General features: G+C 55.5%; 1 protein-coding gene across 1 annotated transcript in view; it reads left to right on the top strand.

Annotated features, from left to right (window-relative positions):
- AGO2 (argonaute RISC catalytic component 2) overlaps positions 1–19,207 on the top strand; it is a 108,765-nt gene that overhangs the window by 66,162 nt on the left and 23,396 nt on the right. Inside the window, 4 exon segments of the mRNA XM_058276091.2 lie at positions 8,940–9,060; positions 15,622–15,803; positions 17,129–17,135; positions 17,137–17,266. Of these exon segments, the coding sequence (XP_058132074.1) occupies positions 8,940–9,060; positions 15,622–15,803; positions 17,129–17,135; positions 17,137–17,266 (440 nt within the window).

Genomic DNA, 19,207 nt, shown 5'->3' with positions numbered 1-19,207 from the left:
CTGGTTTGCCGCATGGGCACGCTTTCTCTTCTTTTTCATCAAGAGGCCCCAGGAATCGAACCCAGGTCCTCCCATATGGTAGGCAGAAGCTCTATCACTTGAGCCACATCTGCTTCCCTCTTGTTAGATTTTGATATCAGGGTTATGTGACATAAAGTAAGCTGGGAGGTGATTCCCCCTTCTATGTACTAAAAGAGTTTGTGTAAGATTGTTATAACTTCTTTCTGAAATGTTTGAACTTGTCATTGAATCCATTTGTAGTTTTCCTCATAAGGAGTATTTTAATACAATTTAATTTCTTTAGCACGTATCAGGCTATCCAGATTGTCCTGTTACTTCTTGTATCAGGTTTGGTAGTTTGTGCTTTTTAGGGAATGTGTTCGTTTCATCTCAGCTGTTTAATTTGTTAGCATAAAGTTGTTCATAATATTCTTTTTATTTATTTGTTTTAAGGTACTGGGGCTGGGGATTGAGCCTGAGACCTTCCGTGTAGGAAGCAGGTGCTCAACTCCTTGAGCCATATCTGCTCCCCCATAATATCCTTTTTTTTTTTTTTTAAGGTTTATTTTTTATTTATTTCTCTCCCCTCCCTGCTCCCCCACCCCCTGTTGTCTGCTCTCTGTGTCCATTCACTGTGTGTTCTTCTGTGTCCGCTTGCATTCTTGTCAGTAGCACCGGGAATCTCTGTCTCTTTTTGTTGTGTCATCTTGCTTTATCAGTTCTCCGTGTGTGCGGTGCCACTCCTGGGCAGGCTGTGTTTTTTGTGCAGGGTGGCTCTCCTTATGGGACTCAGTCCTTGCACAAAGGGCTCCCCTATTCAGGGGGCATCTCTGTGTGGCACGGCACTCCTTGTGCACATCAGCACTGCGCATGGGCCAGCTCACCACATGGGTGAGGAGGCTCTGGATTTGAACCCTGGACCTCCCATGTGGTAGGGGGATGCTCTATCCATTGAGCCAAATCCGCTCCCTAATATTATTTTAATGTTTCTCAGTCCTCTAGTGAAGGACCTGTTTCACTCCTGATAGTTTTTCTTTTTATATTCCCTTTCTCTCTTTTTTTTTTCCTTGATTATTTTTGCTAGGAGTTTATCAGTTATATTCATCTTTACAGAGAACCATGGTTTTACTTTGTTGAATTTTCTCTTCTGTTTTATTTTTTTTCTGATTTTCTTCTCTGATATTAATTTTCTTCCTTCTGTTCACTTTGGGATTAGATCATTGATTTAAAACTTACAATGGTAATTATTTAAGGCTGTAAGTTTTTCTATAAGCACTATTTTAGCTTAACCCACAACTTTTGATACACTGCATTTTTTTTTAAAAGATTTATTTATTCCTCTCCCCTTCCCCCCATTGTCTGCTCTCTCTGTCCATTCTCTGTGAGTTCTTCTGCATCCGCTTGCATTATCTGGTGGCACTGAGAACCTGCGTTTCTTTTTTGTTGTTGTTGCGTCATCTTGCTGTGTCAGCTCTCTGTGTGTGCGGTGCCACTCCTGGGCAGGCTGTGCTTTTTTCCTGTGGGGTGGCTGTCCTTACGGGACACACTCCTTGCCCATAAGGTACCCCTATAGGGGGGCACCCCTGCGTGGCACAGCACTCCTTGCATGTGGCAGCACTGCGCGTAGCCAGCTCACCACACAGGTCAGGAGGTCCTGGGTTTGAACCCTGGACCCTCCATATGGTAGGTGGACACTCTATCAGTTGAGCCACATCTGCTTCTCTGATACACTACATTTTAATTTTCATTCAGTTCAAAATATTTTCTCATTTCCCTTGTGATTTCTTTTTGAACCCATGGGTTATTTAAAAGTATTGTGTTCAATTTCTCTTTGGGGATTTTTAAAATACCCTTTGTAACTGATTTCTGATTTAATTCCTTTATGACCCGAGAACATTCTCTGTAAAATCTCCATCTCTTGATTACTTTATGCCTAAGCATGGACTTACCTTGGTAAATGTTCCTCTAGCACCTGAACGGAACGTGTGTTCTGGAGGTACTGGGGGTCGTGCTCTGTAAACGTTTATTAGGGGAGGGTTGGTAATATATTCTAGTCCTCTATATCCTGTATGATTATTTTCTCCAAGTATGATGGGGATTTGTCTGTTTCTTCACTTAGTACTGTCTCGTTTTGCTTTCTGTATTTTGAAGTTCTTTATTAAGTATATACTCAGTTATAATTGTTCTGTGTTCCATAAAATTAAACTTTTCGTAATTAGGAAATGTCTTCCTTTGTATTTAGTAATTCTCCTTGTCTTAAAGCTTTTATTTTTATCTGATCAACATAGTCACATGAACTTTCTTACTGTTTTGTTTGATAAGTCTTTTTCCATGGTTTATATTTTCTTTCTATCTGATCTGGTCTTTATTTTTCCTTTATCTCTGATCTGATCTTTATTTCCTTCCTTCTGCTTGTTCTGGGTTTAGTTTGTTTTTCTTTTTCAGGATCCTCTAATTTTGAGATAAGATCTCTGATTTGAGATCTTTATTCTTTTTCTTTTCCTTTTTTTAAATACGGGGGCCAGGGATTGGACCCGGGACCTCGCATGTGGGAAGCCAGTGCTCAACCACTGAGCTTCATGGGCTCCCCCGTTTATATTTTCAGCCCCCCTTCTGTGTATGTATGTATTTCAAGTGTATCTCTTGTAAACGTCAAGTAATTGCATCTTTTAATCGAAACATTTGGTTCATTTAATATTTTTTTATTTTTACCCCATTATGTTTCTTATCCTGGCTTTTAACTTTACCTTTTTGTACTTTTTAAAGGATTGTTCTACAGATTTCCATATGCATATTAGTCTACTTAGAATTAATGTTGTAACTTCCTACAAAATGTAGAAATTTTATAACAGCATAATTCTCTTTATCCCCCTCTCCTTTTGCTATTATCATATAGTTTACTTCTGTGTAGTTATAGATGTTACTTTTTTTGCTTTTTAAAAATGAAAATGGTTCTCATTATCCACAGAGGAGCCATATCTCAGGTTCTTTATTTCTTCCTGTTGACCAGTTTTTATTTGACATAATTTCCCTTTATCCTGAAAAATGTGCTTTAGCCTTTCTTGTGCATGTCTGCCAGTGATAAATTCCCCCAGCTTTTTTTAAAAAACCTGCATCTCACCCTGAATTTTGAAAGATATTTTTGCTGGCTATAGAATTCTGGATTGACATTCTTTCCCTCAGTACCTTAAAAATGTCATTACGTTGTCTTTTAACCTCCATTGTTTCTGATGAGATGTCACTTGTGGTTCTTATCATAATTCCCCTGTGTGCAATTTTTCTCCCTGAATATGTATTTAGTTTTGCTTTAATAGCAGGTTCAGTATTTGTGTATAGGTGTGATATTCTTTTTATTTTTCCTTCTTGGGGTTCATTGAGCTTCTTGGATTTTTATGTTAATATCTTTCATGAAATTTGGGGAAATATTGGTTATCATTTCTTCAAACATTTTTTCTGCTCTATTCGGTCTTGACATCTTGGACTCTAGTTACCTATACATTAAAGTACTTTATATAGTCTCTGTGTCATTGTGGCTATGATTTTTTCCCCCTTGAGGTGGCTCCCTCATCTGTTTGCTTGTTTTTGCTCATTGTCTGCTTTTTCTTTTAGGAGTTGCCGGGAACAGAACCTGGGACCTCCTGTGGGGGAGGCAGGCGCTCAACTGCTTGAGCCTCATCCACTCCCGTGGCTATGATTTTTAAACTCTTTTTCTCCCCTCTTCAGGTTGGATAATTTTTACTGATCTGTCTCCGTCTTCTAGATCAAGATCGATAATCTTTTCTTGGGGTGTAACCTGAGGACACAGGCAGTGCAGCTGTTTCTCCAGGGAGCCGCCCTGGGCCAGCGCACATACTTTACTTGCTCGTGGCCATATCTGCTATAAAGCAACAGCAGCCTCAGAGGCTCAGGGAGGAGCATGTCCCTGTTTCGTTCCTCCCAGGGGTCTTTTGCCAGTTGCTAGTAGCAGCTAGACCTGGACGTCAGTCTATGTTAAAGGAGGCAGGGATGCCCCAAGTTTTAGAATTTAGGCAACTCTGTTGACATCCTGTCGCTAGAACCCAGCAATCCGATTTCTGTCTGTGCTTTGAACCAGCTCATAGCACCTTCCTCCCCACGAGGGGTGCCCCGGAGGCCCAGGAGCGGAGGGTGGGTCACGGGGCACGCGTTCTCTCGGCAGGCTGTCTTCCTCGCCAGCTGGGCAGGGCTCTTCTGCAGTCCACCAGGGCAGTACTAGCTCTGACGATTAGCAGCTTCCTTTATTCAACCAGTATTTACTGAGCACCTGCTGTGCGCCATATGCTGTGTCTGGCGCTGCATGTTCCAGGATGAGTAAGATACTCCTCGTGCCTCCAGAGAACCCCAAGTTAAGTGCCCGGGTGGAGTCGTCATGCCAGGAGCTAGGTGACAGCCAAGGATAGTCAGCCTTTAGGTACAGGCATGTTTCAAGGGGCATGGGTTCCGTTTATTTATTGAATATTGGATGCCTGCTTGCCCCAGCACAAGTCGTTGGAAAGCACACCTTTTTGTCTCTGTTCTGCTACTCTAGCACAGATGAAATGTCCATGGGTCTGTTTCCTGGCTCTCCATTCTGCTTTCTAGTCTGCCTGTCTACCCCTGCACAGCTCCATACATCCTCAGTGCTTTTTCATGTCTGAAACAGCCAGCTCTCTGCCTTGTTCCTTTTAAAGAATTCCCTGCCTGATCTTTGTCCTTTGCATTTCCAAGTACATTTTAGAATTAGTTTGTGAAATTATGTCACATAAAAATAAATCTTTCTCTGAATTTTTCTTGAGTTGAAGGAATGGATTTTTGGGGAAGAATTGAATATTCCAAGCCAGAAATATGAAAAATCTCTTTGCTACATGTGTGTGTTTAAACATCTTATGGTATCCCAATTCCCAAATAGATTTGCGCCATGAAGTAGGAGATCCCTTCCCTCCGTTTCCTCTCTGTTTAACTCTGGGTATAATCCATTCCTCATGGTAACACTTTACTACTGTGGCTGGAACAGACAACAACTCTTTAGAGTTTAGCTGCCCTTCTCCAGCCTTAGAGTAGAGAAGGGAGGTGAGACTGGGAGCAGGAGAAAGGCAAGGTACAGGCCGGCCATCGGTTCTGGGACTGTGGGTGAATATGTAATCCAGAGGCTGGCTTGGCATCGTTACCATGTAAAGTTATTTGCACCCTGGATTGGGAGTCAGGCAGGAATTCCTTTGCTCTGTAGGAAACTTAGATCACAGTGGCCATGAGATTATTTCGTAATAGAAGAAAAAATGTAACTCCATGTTCACTGCCGGAAACCGAAGCTTTGTGGGGATCTTGATTTTATAGCATAGACAAGTATGTACAGTTTCCCAGCCCTTCCCTCCTTCCACGGCTGCAGGAGAGGGTGCTTCCTCGTTCATCATCACCAAGAAATGTCTAATGGACGGTTGGTTTTGCCATTCTGGATTCTTCATTCCTAAGCTGCCCCCCGCCTGCCTGCCTTGCCTTGAGAACATATAATGAATAAAGGCTTATCAGTATTGGGGAGAAAGTGTGTGCATTTATTTGATAAGTAATTATGGAGCGTCCATTCAGTGCCGGGCTCTGGAGTTACAGAACTGAGAAGGGCTCTGTCTTGTCTCTGTGAAGCTTTACGTTTTTTGTGAACACATTTCTCTGGATTTTCAGCAAATGGAGTCCAAGTGTCCAGCAATAATGGTGGTTTTTCCTTCATGGCAGTCCCTGTCTTTTCCTTACCCTACAGTGGAGACCAGGACAAACAATTCAAGGCTGAATAGGAGTGGCGATAGCGGGAGTCTTTGTTTCATTGTGACTCTCAGAAGGCAAGTTTGTTTGCTATAGATTTTTTTTGAGCGTGTCTACCAGCTTAAGGAAGTTTCCTTCTATTCCTGGTTGGCTAATTTTTAACGTAATCATGAATGGGTGTTGAATTTTATTAAGTGTTCTTTTTCTACATCTCTGAGGTTATCATAATTTTTTCCTTAATTTGTTACTTTGATTTTATAAAAGCTAAATCAACTTAATTGATTTAATTTACATACAACAAAATGCACCCATTTTAAGTATAGGGTTCTTCTGTGAGCTTTGAAAAAGGAATACACTCGTGGAACCTCCACCACCGTTAAGGACATTTCCATCCACACGGGAGCTCCCCTGTGCCCCTTTGCGTCTGTCCCCACCCCGCACGTGGGCTCCCACTGACACGGTAGGTTAGTCTTTGCCTGTCGTCGAGTTCCCTCTCCTTCACGTCTGGCTGCTTCCACTGGACAAGTTTTTAAGACTCATTCGTGGTGTATGCATCGGTGGTTCTTAGCATGGAGTGAAAGTATTGCAGGGCCCGGATGTGCCAGCTTGGTTTTCCATTCACCAGCTGATGCACATTTGACTTGTTTCCAGTTTCAGGCTGTTATACACACACACCTGTAGACGCGTCTGTGGCGCTGAGTGTTTTCACGCCCCTGCTGTCGTTACCTAGGAGCAGCACTGCTGCAGGGGTGGTCACTGTATGATGGCCCTTGTGCCCCTCCCATCCCACCAGCCCTAGGTGGCTTCCTCCTAGGGCAGTGGCATCCTTGGTTTCCCCTCATTTCCCTGACGACTTCTTCATGTACTTCTTGGCCATTTGTACACCTTTTGTCAAGTGTCTGTTCATATCTCTTGCTTATTTTTACAATTGGATTGTTTGTTTTATTGTCAAGTTGAGGATTTTTCATGTGTTGTACATATAAGTCCTTTGTCAGATGCATATGTATGTCTTTGTGTGTCTTTGTGTGTTGTGGATATTTTCTCCCAGTTTGTGGCTTTTCTTTTATTTTCCTAAGTGTCTTTTGAAGAGTAAATGTTTTAAATTTTGGTGAGGTCCAATTTATTTATTTTTTATTTTTTTAGGAGGTACCAGGGCTTAAACCCAGGGCCTTGTACCTGCAGAGCAGTGCTCAGCTGCTGAGCTGCACCCACGCTGCTTTTTTTTTTTCTTTTATGGCTGATACTCTCTGTGTCCTAAGATGTCTCTCCACCCCAAGGTCCATAAAGATTTTCAGTTACATTTTCTCCTAGGCATTTTTTAATGTTTGCTTTTACTTTAAGTCTGTGATCTGTTTCATGTTAATTTTCTAATGTTAAACTAGCCTTTCATTCCTTTAGATACCCAACTTTGATTTGATGTGTTTTTTTTTTAACATGTTGCTGAATTCAGTTCATTAATACATTGTTTCTGCTTTGATGTTTGTGAAATTGACTCACCATTTTTCTTAGAACTTACTTGGCTGCCTTTTTAAAAATTACAATTTTTTAATTATATGTTTTATTGAAGTCTATCATTTATACATGAACATACAGAAACAATAAGTGTATAGTAAAAGTTGTCAGCTTACAAAATAAGCATGCATAAGTAGCATCACACAAGGTTCCCATTCCTCTCCCCTCCACCGACACCTTGCATTGCTGTGAAGCATTTGTTGCAAACTGGGCAAGAGCAATATCAAAATCTTGCTACTAACAACCGCCCCTGTCTTACGACCTGGCGGCCTTTGACCTGGCGGCAGGTGAGCTGGCGTGTGGCCCCTCCTGCTCTGCTCTGGATACCTGTGCTTTTCGTTGGAATGACTTGTTCTTTGAGTGTGGGGGGAGCCCCAGCGGACCCTGGCGTTGACCGCGAGGCCGTGAAGGCTGCGCGGCATGGGCGGAGGAGCAGCCCTCCCCGGTCCTGTCCTGGGCGGGGCGCAGGTGCAGCGAGCGCTGCCCCGACGCTGGGGGCCTCCTGCCCGGCCAGACCATCCTGCCGATGGAGAGGCCCCGGGACGCCGCTGTGAGGCCTGGGACCGTCCCTCCCGCGGCTGGCACGCAGGCCGGCCAGGACGAGGACGGGCTTCCCAGGCCAGCGTCCCCCGAGGGCCTGGCGTCCTGCCCGCGAGAAGGACGGTCGGGACCATCAGAGCCGAGCCCTCGAGCTTTCGGAGCTCCTGACCCCTTGCCCCCCCCCCAGGGGCCCCCACCCTCACCACCAGATGCCAGCTCGCCCCCTTTGCGCAGGCCCGCGACCCCCCATCTCCTGAGGGAAGGTGGCGGTTGAGGGCGTCTCACGGCTGGCTCACTGTCGACCCCGCACGCTTCCCCTGCTTGGATCCCGGGGGGCCTGCGGTGCCTGCACCCCTTCCCCTCTCCCCTTCTTAGGTGCAGGTGCGGGAATTAAGAACGGGGCGTGGAGCCGACGTGCCCAGAGAGCCATGCTCCGGGTGGGGGGTCTCTCTGAGTCCGGGACAAGCGGAATTGCTGGGTGGGGGGTGTCCCGCCCAGCCTCGGAGCCCACGGTTGGTGGAGCCGCTCCCGACAGTTTGCAGAGGGTCCTTGTGCCGTCCCCTGCTGAGCAGTGGACAGGTGGGGCCCGGGTCGCACCCGTGCTCGGGGAGCACCGCACAGCAGGGTCTGTGCTGCCGTCAGGCCTGGGTAGCCAAGGACACGCAAGCCTCCCTGGCTCACACCTGCTGTTGGCCTCCCGCCCGCTGCCCTGCATGGGGGCTGTGGACTCGGCCGGGTCCGGGGCCCAGGCCGAAGCGCCCCAGCCCCACGGCCCCATCGGGAGCTTCTGCTTCTGTCCTGTGTTCACGTTCCCAAGGCTGAAGCCAGGCCCCCGGCCGAGCCTGGCCCCCGCGGGCAGGGGTGCCGCGGCGCGGCCAGGGGGGTCCGTTTACCCTCGTCTTCTGCCGGGGCCGCGGGGCAGGGGTGTGGTGTCGTCTGCTGCATCCCACTGTTTGCGTGACCGGATGAGCAGGTATCACCCCGCTGAGGTTCTGGCTTGCCTCTCCAGAGAAGGACACCACGGCACCAAAGCAGCCGCTGCCTTCAGGAAGCTGCTTAGGAACCCGTGTCAGGAACGGCGTCTTTGCCCGCTCCTGCCTGGTTTCGCTGACGTTCGGCTGAATTCTGTGTTTCAGGGAGATAGTGGAGCACATGGTCCAGCACTTTAAAACACAGATCTTTGGGGATCGGAAGCCAGTGTTTGACGGAAGAAAGAACCTTTACACGGCGATGCCCCTTCCGATTGGCAGGGATAAGGTAAGCTCACGGGCACGTGTGGGCGCCAGGTGCCGTACGAGGAAGTGAAGTTCAGACGTGTTGTAAAAGCTGGGTACTCCCGTCGTCACACGCCACGTCTCACCCAGGACGAAGGCGCCGCTACGTGGCGTGAGAGCCACAAAAACTGCTTTCCTGCGTGCTGCGGTTTTCAAACAGAGGCTTAACTCGTGTGTGTCCAGAGACCGGGAGTTCAGAACTCCCGGAAAACACCAAACTGGCATTTAAAACCCACTCAACACAAGCCACAGACCACCCGGCAGGACCTGGGCCCAGCGCTGGGACCGCAGAGACCCCTGGGCGGGTGTCCCGCGGACGGAGGTGTGTGTGGGGGGGACGGCGCGCGGCCAGGTCGGTCCTCGGCGGAGGCCCGCGGTTGGCCCGAGGCCGCACGGGTGGGCGGCCGGCGCGGGGCAGCCGCGTCCCCGACACGGCGCCCCTGCCCCTTGATCCTTTGCCTTCCCGTGGCTTTACTTAAAAGGTGTAAAATTCCCGCCCGCGCCGGTGGTCTTTCCACAGACGCACTCTCCGTGCTTGCCAGAAGCAGGGCGAAGGCCTCAGGGACGCCCCTCTCGGCTCGTGGCGCGGCAGCCCGCAGAGACAGGTCCAGCCGTTCTGCCGGGAACCGCGCAGCTTGCTTCCAGGGCCCCTCGGGCCCGGGAGGGAGCAGGGCACCCCGCAGGCCTGGAGACGCGAGCATGTGCGTCTCAGTGATAACCCGCAGGCGGCCCGGCCCCCCGGGGCGGCGGCCTCCGTCCTCCTGACGCCGAGGGCAGCGCCCACAGCCCTGCCGGGCCGGCGTCGATAAGGGCCGGCCTGGGAGGCGACGCTTGGCGCAGGCGGCCCTCGAGGAGGTGCCGTGCCAGCAGGTGCCGGCAACGTGGGGCGGGTTCGAGGTGCCCCGGGAGCACCCGGCACCCTCAGCCGCTCAGTCCATATATATTGCCTTTAAAACGTTGTGTTGGCTCGGGACATTTGTTTCTGTTTCAAGTTTTAGCATAAGGAAGGAAAGCCGCAGGTGTCCGCTCGGCTTTGCTTGCCCGAGTTCACGGCCAGTCACTGGAAGGGGCGGGCGAGTGATTGCCCTTCAGGAGAGCTGGGGTCAGCGCGGTGTGCACCTCTGAGACCGTCCTCGTCCAAGTTCGTGGCTGCCCCTGGCGGAACGCGGTCTGCGTTTGAGTCCCTGCCAGGCCCTTCCCGGGGGTGGGCCTCGCGGACCTTGCCAAGCCCCCTCCTGCGGCCACGCCGGGTGGGCAGATTGCAGCAAGAACTGCCTCGCGGCACCCTGTGCGCGTGGCGTGGGCGGGTGCGCCTCGCCCCGCGCGTGTCCTCCGTGAGCGCGCACTGGGTCCCTGGGGGTCCCGTTAGGGTGCTGGCGCAGATTCGGGGTAGAAGGAGGTCCTGAGAGTTTGCAGCCAGCCCCCAGGTCACACGTGGAGTCGGGGGGGGGCTTGGAAGGCTCACCTCCGCACCTGGGGCGCGGTGAGTGCCACGCAGCTCTCGGCACGCAGTGCTGCCGCGTAGGCCCTGCCATCGTCCCCTCCACCCGGAGCCCACCCCGCACGGCTTGGCCTACCCGGCGGGCGCGCCGGGGCTCTTTCCACCCCGCCAACCTCGTCGTCGTTTCAGCCCCGGGGAGCTGCGAGGGCCTACCCAAGCCGGGCGTCAGGCTTAGCAGCAGGGCGCCTGCTGATAGCAGCCCGTGCCCTTCCCACCAGGCTCCAGGTCCTGTCCTCTCGGTGGTGTGCCGAGTGTGACGTGCAAAGTGCCGAGATGCTGCCCCTTTTCCAGTCCTAGTCACATTATGCAGAAAAGTGTCGTCCTGTGGATATTTTTTTCCTTTGCTCTTCTTGCTGTTAAGTACTTTTCTCTGCACATGGGCCCTTCTGGAGTAAGAGAGCGCCCCTTCCATTTTCCTGGAGCCCTGGAAAAGCTGCGGGTGGCTCTCTCCAGGACTCTGCACAGAAAATGTCCCATGTCAGGTCACCGTTCCTCGGGGAAGGGTGCTCCTTAAATCTCTTCCTAATCGTGCCTACCCTGCGAGCCCACCTGCTTTAATTCCCGTCCCCAAGTGGAGAGAGATCAACTCTATCAGGGCTGAAGGGCCAGGGGGCCACCCAGGCCAGTTCCCTCACTTTCAGAAGAGGAGCCTGGGATCCAGGAGGCTACACAAGTCGCTTAGAATTCTGGATCCTCTTTAGCAGCAACATGGTATGACTTGCAAGACCTGAGCAAGTGCCATTTGTTGTCCCCAAGTCTGGGTCCAGCCCCACGCAGCCCCTCCTGCTTACTCAGTGAAAGTGGGAGGGTCTGATGACACAAAGGAAGTGCCACGGGAGACAGATGTCCAGCTCAAATCTCAGCAGCTCCTGCCCAAAGGACACTGCTGTGGGGGGCCCCTGTGCACAAGCCTGCTGCCAAACGAGATGGGTGCAGGGCGGCCTCCCCCACCCCTGTGCCCCTGGTTGGGGCAGGCAAGGCTGTCGAGCGCCCAGCCAGGGATTGTCCACCTGAAATGGAAGGCACCACAGTCAGGGGAGCCGGGGCGGCCGGGGCTCGTTCTGACCAGGGCAGTGGGCACGTCTGTTCTGGGGTAACAGGAAGCTTCGACCAACAGGCAGGGGTGGGGAGCAGGGAGCTGCCCTCGGGAGGAGGCGTTTACCCCCCCTCCCCACGCCCAGCCCCGTGGGTGGCACGTGGGAGACGGGTCCACTGGGCCCATGGCGGCAGCCGTCCTGGTGGCCGGCCTGCAGCAGCACTGGCCCCAGTGCCTTGACCCTGGCCGGCCGGGGCTGAGGTGCTCAGGGCCGGCTGAGCCTGACGGAGCAGCCCCTCCCTGGCCCTGCTGGTGTCGTCTGCAAGGGTGACTCTGAATTCCCCGGGCCCCTCGCAGCCGTGCTGGGCGAGCCTGTGATTTCTGCAGCAGGCCGTTTGGAACGGTGACGATTCGCTTTACGAGGAGGTTTGCCGCTGTGCGAAGTTGCAGAGGGCCTTTAAGTAGGCAGCTCCTGGAGCACATTTGGAACGAGCTGGGGCCCACATGGCCCCTTTGGGGGGCGGCCCTGGCAGCTGCTGCTGTTGGCACCGGCTCAGGGAGGCACGGCGGGCGGGGCAGCCCAGGGGCACCGCGGCAGGCCTGGAGTCCTCCGCCAGCAGGGCCGCGGGCAGGGGTGCGGGCCCCCGCCAGCCCCGGCTCCTCCCTTCGCAGCAGATGGCAGGGGCGCCCGGGCCCTGGCCCGCCCAGCCGGGAAAATCCTTTGGAAACGCAGCTGCTTCTCCCGTTTCTCTCCTGGCTGGGGGCTCAGTGTCTTTGTGCTCTTAGAGGGGTGTTTTCCCTTCCTTTGTGCTGTAGTTGTGTGGCTGCATCAAAACAGCAATCTTTCTATCTTTCTATCACAGTCCGGTTCCCCCCCCCCCCCCCCGTCTGCCCACCCTGATCTTCAGATAAGAGGGAGCTCAGCTGTCTTTCCGCCTGCGCAGGGAGACTGAGCGTCACCGCTGTGTCACCGCCCTCCAGGCCCTGGACTGGTGCAGCTTTGCTGAAGTTCTCGGCTGTCCACATCGTACAGAGCTCCCGACAGCGCACCGGTCCCGCGGGCAGGGTCACAACACCCGTGCGGCGGGCAGGGCCGGCTGCCGAGCCTGCCAAGTGCAGGAGGGGTACGCAGTGGAGCCTCCGGCCGTGGGCAGGCAGCGGGCAGTTACGGAGCTGGACGGCGAGCCGGGCCGGGGCCCCAGGGCTGGGGGCTGACCCTGGCCAGCAGCCCGGGCACACAGGAGTCTGCTCTCCGCAGAGCAGTGTGGGTTCCTGGCAGGTGGAACCCCTGCCCACCCTGGCACGGGTCCCTGCACCTTTGGGGAAGTGTACAGTCGGCCCCCCAAGGACGTAATTTTGGCAAAGAAAGACGTGGAGCCGGAGGTTTATGTTGCTACTTTGTTACGGAGGCCCGGGAAGAACATGTTTCTAAATATAAGTATACTTTGCTACAGGAAAAAAACACCCCTCCAAATCCCTCCTTAGTTTGGGCTATAGAGTTGTTTTTGAAGGATGACATTTAAATGCATCTAATTAATAATAAGTCACAGTATTGGTTTTTAGCTGTGCCAAGTGCTGTTGTGTAGAGATGTGTATGTTATGTTTAACATACTAATCCTAATCGAGAGGCTTACGTGCGATTTAGAGGTTGGCTCGCTCCCGCCTCACTGCCCCTGGTACCGCTTCTGAACAACTGGCACCGCCAGCGCCTGCAGCCCCCTTCTCTGACCACACACCCTCCTGGCCCCCTCCGGCCCCCTCTCTGGAATCTGGCTGATGGTCACTCATCGCATCGGCCTCCCTTCTGTGACCTCAGGGACTCGGTCTCTCTCTCTAGCCCCTAGTTTCCAGAACTGGAGAAATAGACTATTGGGCAAGTTAAATATAGCCTTATTACCAGTACTACGTGATGCGTCAGCTTTTAGTTTTTATTACTTTTATTATATGACGTACCTAAATTTTCCTTACGAAATCTTACAAACTAAATATATGTGGTTTAAAGAACAGGAGTGAAACAAGTGTCTCGAACCCACCATCCCAGCCCAGAAGTGCACGCCCCCACCCCCACGGGCTGCCCCAGGCGGCAGAGCCCCTTCCTCTTGTCCTGGCCACTGTCCCCGGGGCTTGTGCTTTTGGCACTTTGCTCTGACCCCTGCGTATGCCTGGCCGCCAGACCTGCTGCCGCCTGCACCTTGCTTCCTCTCCTCGGCCTTAGGTGTTGGAAGTCCACGCACCCTGATGACGCGTCCCCTTTCTCTGCTCAGGTGCTAGAGCAGGACGCGTTTCTCTCGTCCCCTGTGGGTTTGGCACCGTCTGGTGCAGGGTGCTCGGGGTGTGCTCGGGGCGTGCTCGGGGCGTGCTCGGGCGAGCCCAGGCCCCAAGGAGGGGGTGCCGCTGGCCGTGTCCCGCGTGTGTACAGCGCCCGCAGTGCAGCCCTGTGCTTGCTCTCGTGAGGTTGCAACCACGTAGCAAGTGCTCCTGGAGGACTGAGTCTACGGGGAGGGACCTGAGCAAGGAAAATGAGCAGGGAGGGGGCAGTGTCTGGGGGGAGGGGAGGACGCAGGACCGAGCAAACGTGCCCGCATCGTCCGTCATGCCGGACCTGGGACTGGAAGGCCGAGCAGGGTATGGTGGCAGGGCAGGGTGAGGCGCAGGGCAGGCTGCCCCTCGTGGGGCGGTGGAGGCTGTGGCTCGAGGTTCCTGGGGGCTCTGCCAGTGGCGGGGGTGGGCCTGGCACACGGGCTGTGGCCACGCGTCTGTGCGAGGCCACCTGGCTCCAGGCCCCCTGCCCTTGAGTGGCTGTGAATGTGTAAGACGTGGCTGATGGTCTCCCTCGCAGGGCTTTTAGGGCATTCGAGGTTAAGGGACACGCGGTCCAGCATTGTCAGCGGATGTCAAAATTGCTCTTGGCGGCTTAGACCGCCAGTGAGCGGGGCTGCGCGTGCCAGACCTTCAGGCTGCCTCGAGCAGTTCCTCAACCTGGAAACGAGCGGTGGGCTTAGGTAGCGGAGATAAATGAGCAGGCGGAAGAGGGTCCAGGCGTGCCGTGGAGGCGAAGGCATGGCTCAGAGGCTGAGGGTGCGAGAACGTTTCTGGGAAGTTGGGAAACTGCCGTCTAGCTCAGCAGCCCCTGGCACGTGTGGCCGCGTCAGGTCAAAGTCCGTAAACCCAGCTGTCTGCGCCTCAGGCCCCCGGTGCCCGGTAGCCCCCGTGGCCCGCAGCCGGCGTCCTTGGACAGTGCTGTCGGAGGCCGCCGAGGGCCGTTGCGGCCGATGGCCTGAGGGTTTGCTGCAGGTTTTAATACCTGCCCAGGAGGCTCGTTGCCCTTTCCACTGTAGGAGCCTGGACGCCTGGGCGCAACGACGCATGCACCCACGCAGGGCCAACGGGGGTGTCTGCACGTCGCGGAGCCCAGTGAGCGCTAATCCCCGCTGTGCCCAGCCTCACTCACAGGGGCTGCGCCTACAGCATGTTCCACCGTGAACGTTTTCCGGGGCACTAAGGCTGAAAGCCCCGTGCGGGGATCGCGCACCCCGATTCAGGCGCTGCAGCTGTCGGCGCAGCACTGCTTGTTTTTATCGCGCGTCTGTTCGGAGAAGGCTTTTCGTTTACGGTCTATCCACTGCCTTCTGGACTTGTAGGGAAACCCCGTCACAGGCCTGTCCCAGCGTGCTCAGTCCCGCTGGGGAAACAAACAGCTGCCAGGGTCCAGCGAGCTTTAGCCACACGCCTGCATTCCCCGGGAGCCGCCCGCCTGCCCCTGCCCGCGCGTGGGCATCGGACCTCTAGGGGGGCAGCTCCCGCCGCCTCGCGCCTGCCGTCCACCACGGCGGCCGCCCCACCCCAGAAGGAGAGTCCCAGGCCCTGCCCGGTGGCTTTGCTGGGGCAGATGACGGGGTGGACTGGGTCCCCTGGCCCGCGAGTGTCCTGGAGCCCACAGGAGCCGGCAGCTGCCCCACAGAGCCTCAGGAGGGACGCGGCAGTGACCGGGCGCTTTGGCCCCGCAGGTGGAGCTGGAGGTCACGCTGCCTGGGGAAGGCAAGGACCGCATCTTCAAGGTGTCCATCAAGTGGGTGTCCTGCGTGAGCCTTCAGGCGCTGCACGACGCGCTGTCGGGGCGGCTGCCCAGCGTCCCCTTCGAGACGATCCAGGCCCTGGACGTGGTGATGAGGCACCTGCCGTCCATGAGGTGAGCACCCGCCGGGGCGCGTGGGGCGGCGGCGGCTGCGCAGGCTTGCTGTGGGGAGGGCACCGGGCAGTGCCGGCGTGGGAGATGCCTGCTTTAATTAGAGAGAGAGAGGCCGGCAGTGGCCACAGCCCAGCGCTGGACGGCGCCCTCCCCCCATGTCCACATGCTGGGTGTCCGTCCCTCCCGCAGCCGGCGCCACAGTGCTGGCTTGTGCCGCCTGCCTGTCCCTCGAGGGCGAGTTCGGTCCCTCGGCTGGCCCCAATGTTTTGCCCGCCGGCCGCGCGTGGCCCCAGACCTCCTCCCTGCGCCAGGCCAACGAGCCGATCATGAGACCGAGACACGCCCCCAAGCGAACCTTCCAGGCCCGGCACTCGCCCGGAAGACGGGCGAGACTCTAGGAGCGCGGCCGAAGCCGCTCCCCCGTGGCTGCGCAGGGCTGCGCAGAGGCAGTCCACTGGGGCAGGCCGCCACCCCTCGTGGGGACCCCGCCCCGCGGCAGATCCCATCACCGCTTGGAGCCCTCAGTGGGAGGAAGGCGAGGGCTGCCAAGAGGCTGGCAGGAATGACTGTGGTTTCTGTTTTCTGGACACGTTTCAATGGGATTTGTCTACGTTACTTTCACGATCGGAGGGAGAGCGCTGCTCTCTTTTTGGAAAAATAGCAGAAGAAAACGTTAACCGGCGGGGGCCTAGGGGATGGCTGAGAGCGGGCCGCGTCCCACTCAGGGCAGCGCGCCGTGGACGCCTGAGCGTGAGAAGGAACACGGGCCCACGTGCTCTCCCCCGTCCCCGCGCAAGGGCGGGGCGCGCCCCGCTGCCGTGGGCCGCGGCTGCAGCTGGACTCCGGGCCGTCGTCCTGCGGTCGTCCTGCGCGGAAGCTGGGCGGCCAGAACCCGCCCGCGGCTGGCGCCGGCAGATGCCCGTCTTCAGCTGGGCTTGTTCCCCCGGCCTGGCCTGAGCTGGAGGAGGGATGGACAGACGCTGGCGCCAGCAGGCGAGAACCAGCAGCCAAGAAACGAGGGGGGGGGCTGGATTGCAAGCACGAGGGGCCCACCTCCCACGGGTGTGCCGCCTGCGGAGCCGAGGACCGCCACCGGTCACTGCGCGCCGTGGGCTGGAAACAGAACAGTGCGGGAGCCGCCCCGCGACGCTGCAGCTCCCGCCCAGAGGCTGTGGGTGCAGGCTGGGCCGCCGGGAGAAGCGGTTTTGGGGGGGGCGGGCATGGAAGCGTGGACGAGCGTGTGTGCTTGCCCGCTGGACCTGGGCCACCGGCGGCTGGTCGCCACCCGGGCTCGCCTTGACCCCGCTCGGCGCCCCTGGTTGCAGGTACACCCCCCGTGGGCCGCTCCTTCTTCACCGCGTCCGAGGGCTGCTCCAACCCTCTTGGAGGGGGCCGCGAAGTATGGTTCGGCTTCCATCAGTCCGTCCGGCCCTCTCTTTGGAAGATGATGCTGAATATCGACGGTAAGAGAAGTCGGGGTGTTGGCTGCAGGTGGGGCTGGGGAGGGTGCTGGTGGGGCCGGGGCACCTGGCGGGCAGGCTCCTCTTTCAGAGCGGCAGGTGCCACGGTGCCCCTGGCCTCCCCCCGCCCGGCGTCTGTTAGATTAGGGCACCAGTTCCCACAGCGCAGCCTCCGAGCCCCCCACGGAGTCTGAGCTGGGCCTGCTGGGGGGGCGCCTCCCACTGAGGGTGGGGGTGGGGGTGGGGGGTCCCTTCCCACTTTGTGAGGAGCAGTCATCGTGGCAATGGCAGCTTTTCTCCTCCTTGCCGGAGGACCTCGGGCACGGGGCTCACCCTCTCTCCCGGCACCCATTTCCCTTTCTGTAAATTGGGGTTCACGGTGCCTCCGGGTCGTGGAGGTTCAGGAGTTAATTCCAGCAGCGCGCGAAGAACGGCACTCAGGGCCCGGAAAGCGCTCGCGGGGTTCAGGCCACGTCTGCGTTGTGCCCATTCCTGCTCCCGAGGTTTAATAACAGCGCGCAGCTGGGAATCGCACGCCGTGCCAGTCCTGGTTGGCGCGGAATTGCTCATGTCCGCGGGCGGTGCCCCCCCACCGTGGGCCCTGACCCGTGCCGCGTGCTGCCCCCGACGCGGCTGGCATCTGAGCTGCAGTAAGACACCCCCGAGCAGGAAGCCGCGCCCGCTGCAGGCTGCTCATGCTACGTGGCCCGCCTTCTTTCTTAGTGGACTGTATTTGTCAGCCAAAGGAGTGCTGATGCAAAATACCAGAAATCAATTGGTTTTATAAGGGTATTAATTTGGGGAGGGAGCTTACAGGTACCAGGCCATAAAGCATAAGCTACTTCCCTCACCAAAGTCTTTTTCCACGTGTTGGAGCAAGATGGCTGCTGACACCTGCCAGGGCTCAGGCTTCCTGGGCTCCTTCCTTCCACGGTCTTGTATCTCTCGGGGTTCAGGCTCTTCCCAGGGCTTGATTCTTCCTGGACTCAGGGTTCCTCTCTTCCTGGGGCTGGCTTCTCTTTCCTCTGTGAGCTGACTTCCCGGGGCTCCAGCTTTAGGCTTCAGCATCAAACTCCCAACATCAAAACCCCCCAGCTCTCTCCTTTGCCATGCCTTTTATCTGTGAGTCCCCCCACACACTAAGGGGTGGGGACTCAACCCCCTAATGACATTGCTTAATCAAAGACCTAATCATAATTTAATCACGCCCAGGTTCAGACCAGTTTACAAACATAATCCAAAATCTATTTTTGGAATTCCCGGCCATGTCAAGCTGTGACATGGATCACGGACTGACCCTTTCCCACCCCGGCCTGCTCAGGTTCGTGTCGGGGGCCATCAGATGTCATGGCGCAGAGGGAGCGGGGCGGGCTGGGGTGGGCAGGCCTCGGGTCGCGTCTCCCTGGCGGGTGGGTGGTGAATCACCTTCCCGCCGGGCTCCCCCCCTGCTCTTTCTCCCTTGCGCACTTTTGGCCTGGGGGCCGTGCTCCCCACCCAAGAGGGGGTGCCTGTTGGTGACTTCTCGGCACTGGATCACACTTACCCTCTGACCAAAAGACAGTGGGCGTTCCTTTACATGAAAAGCATGAAAGTTAAATCTTGCTCAGTTGTGCACTTAATGGAAAAAATAATCACATAAAAAGAAAATGGGAATAAACTTTCAGAAAGATCCATACCAGAGGAAGCATCAGCATTTAAAATTGAAGCCGTCCCAGAAAATCCAAGGCGTAGGATTACCGTGATCTGTCTGGTTTGGTTTGATTTCCACAACTAGTTTCCTTCCCAGCAAGGCTGCCACTGCCGCGACTGACAGAACAGGCTGGACCCCTGGGCTTTGCCCGCCCCCCGGGGCACAGCGTCCCTGCCGGGGGTCGCGTGCTGCCGGCGGGCTCCGCAGGGAGGACAGAGGCTGTGCCGGGGGTACCGGGGTTGCTGGGCTCCGGG

This window comes from Dasypus novemcinctus, chromosome 14 (assembly GCF_030445035.2).
Source record: "Dasypus novemcinctus isolate mDasNov1 chromosome 14, mDasNov1.1.hap2, whole genome shotgun sequence".
In the NCBI taxonomy this organism is placed as follows: domain Eukaryota; kingdom Metazoa; phylum Chordata; class Mammalia; order Cingulata; family Dasypodidae; genus Dasypus; species Dasypus novemcinctus.
The sequence above is the reverse complement of the archived record's forward strand: the minus strand, read 5'-3'. Positions and strand labels throughout refer to the sequence as shown.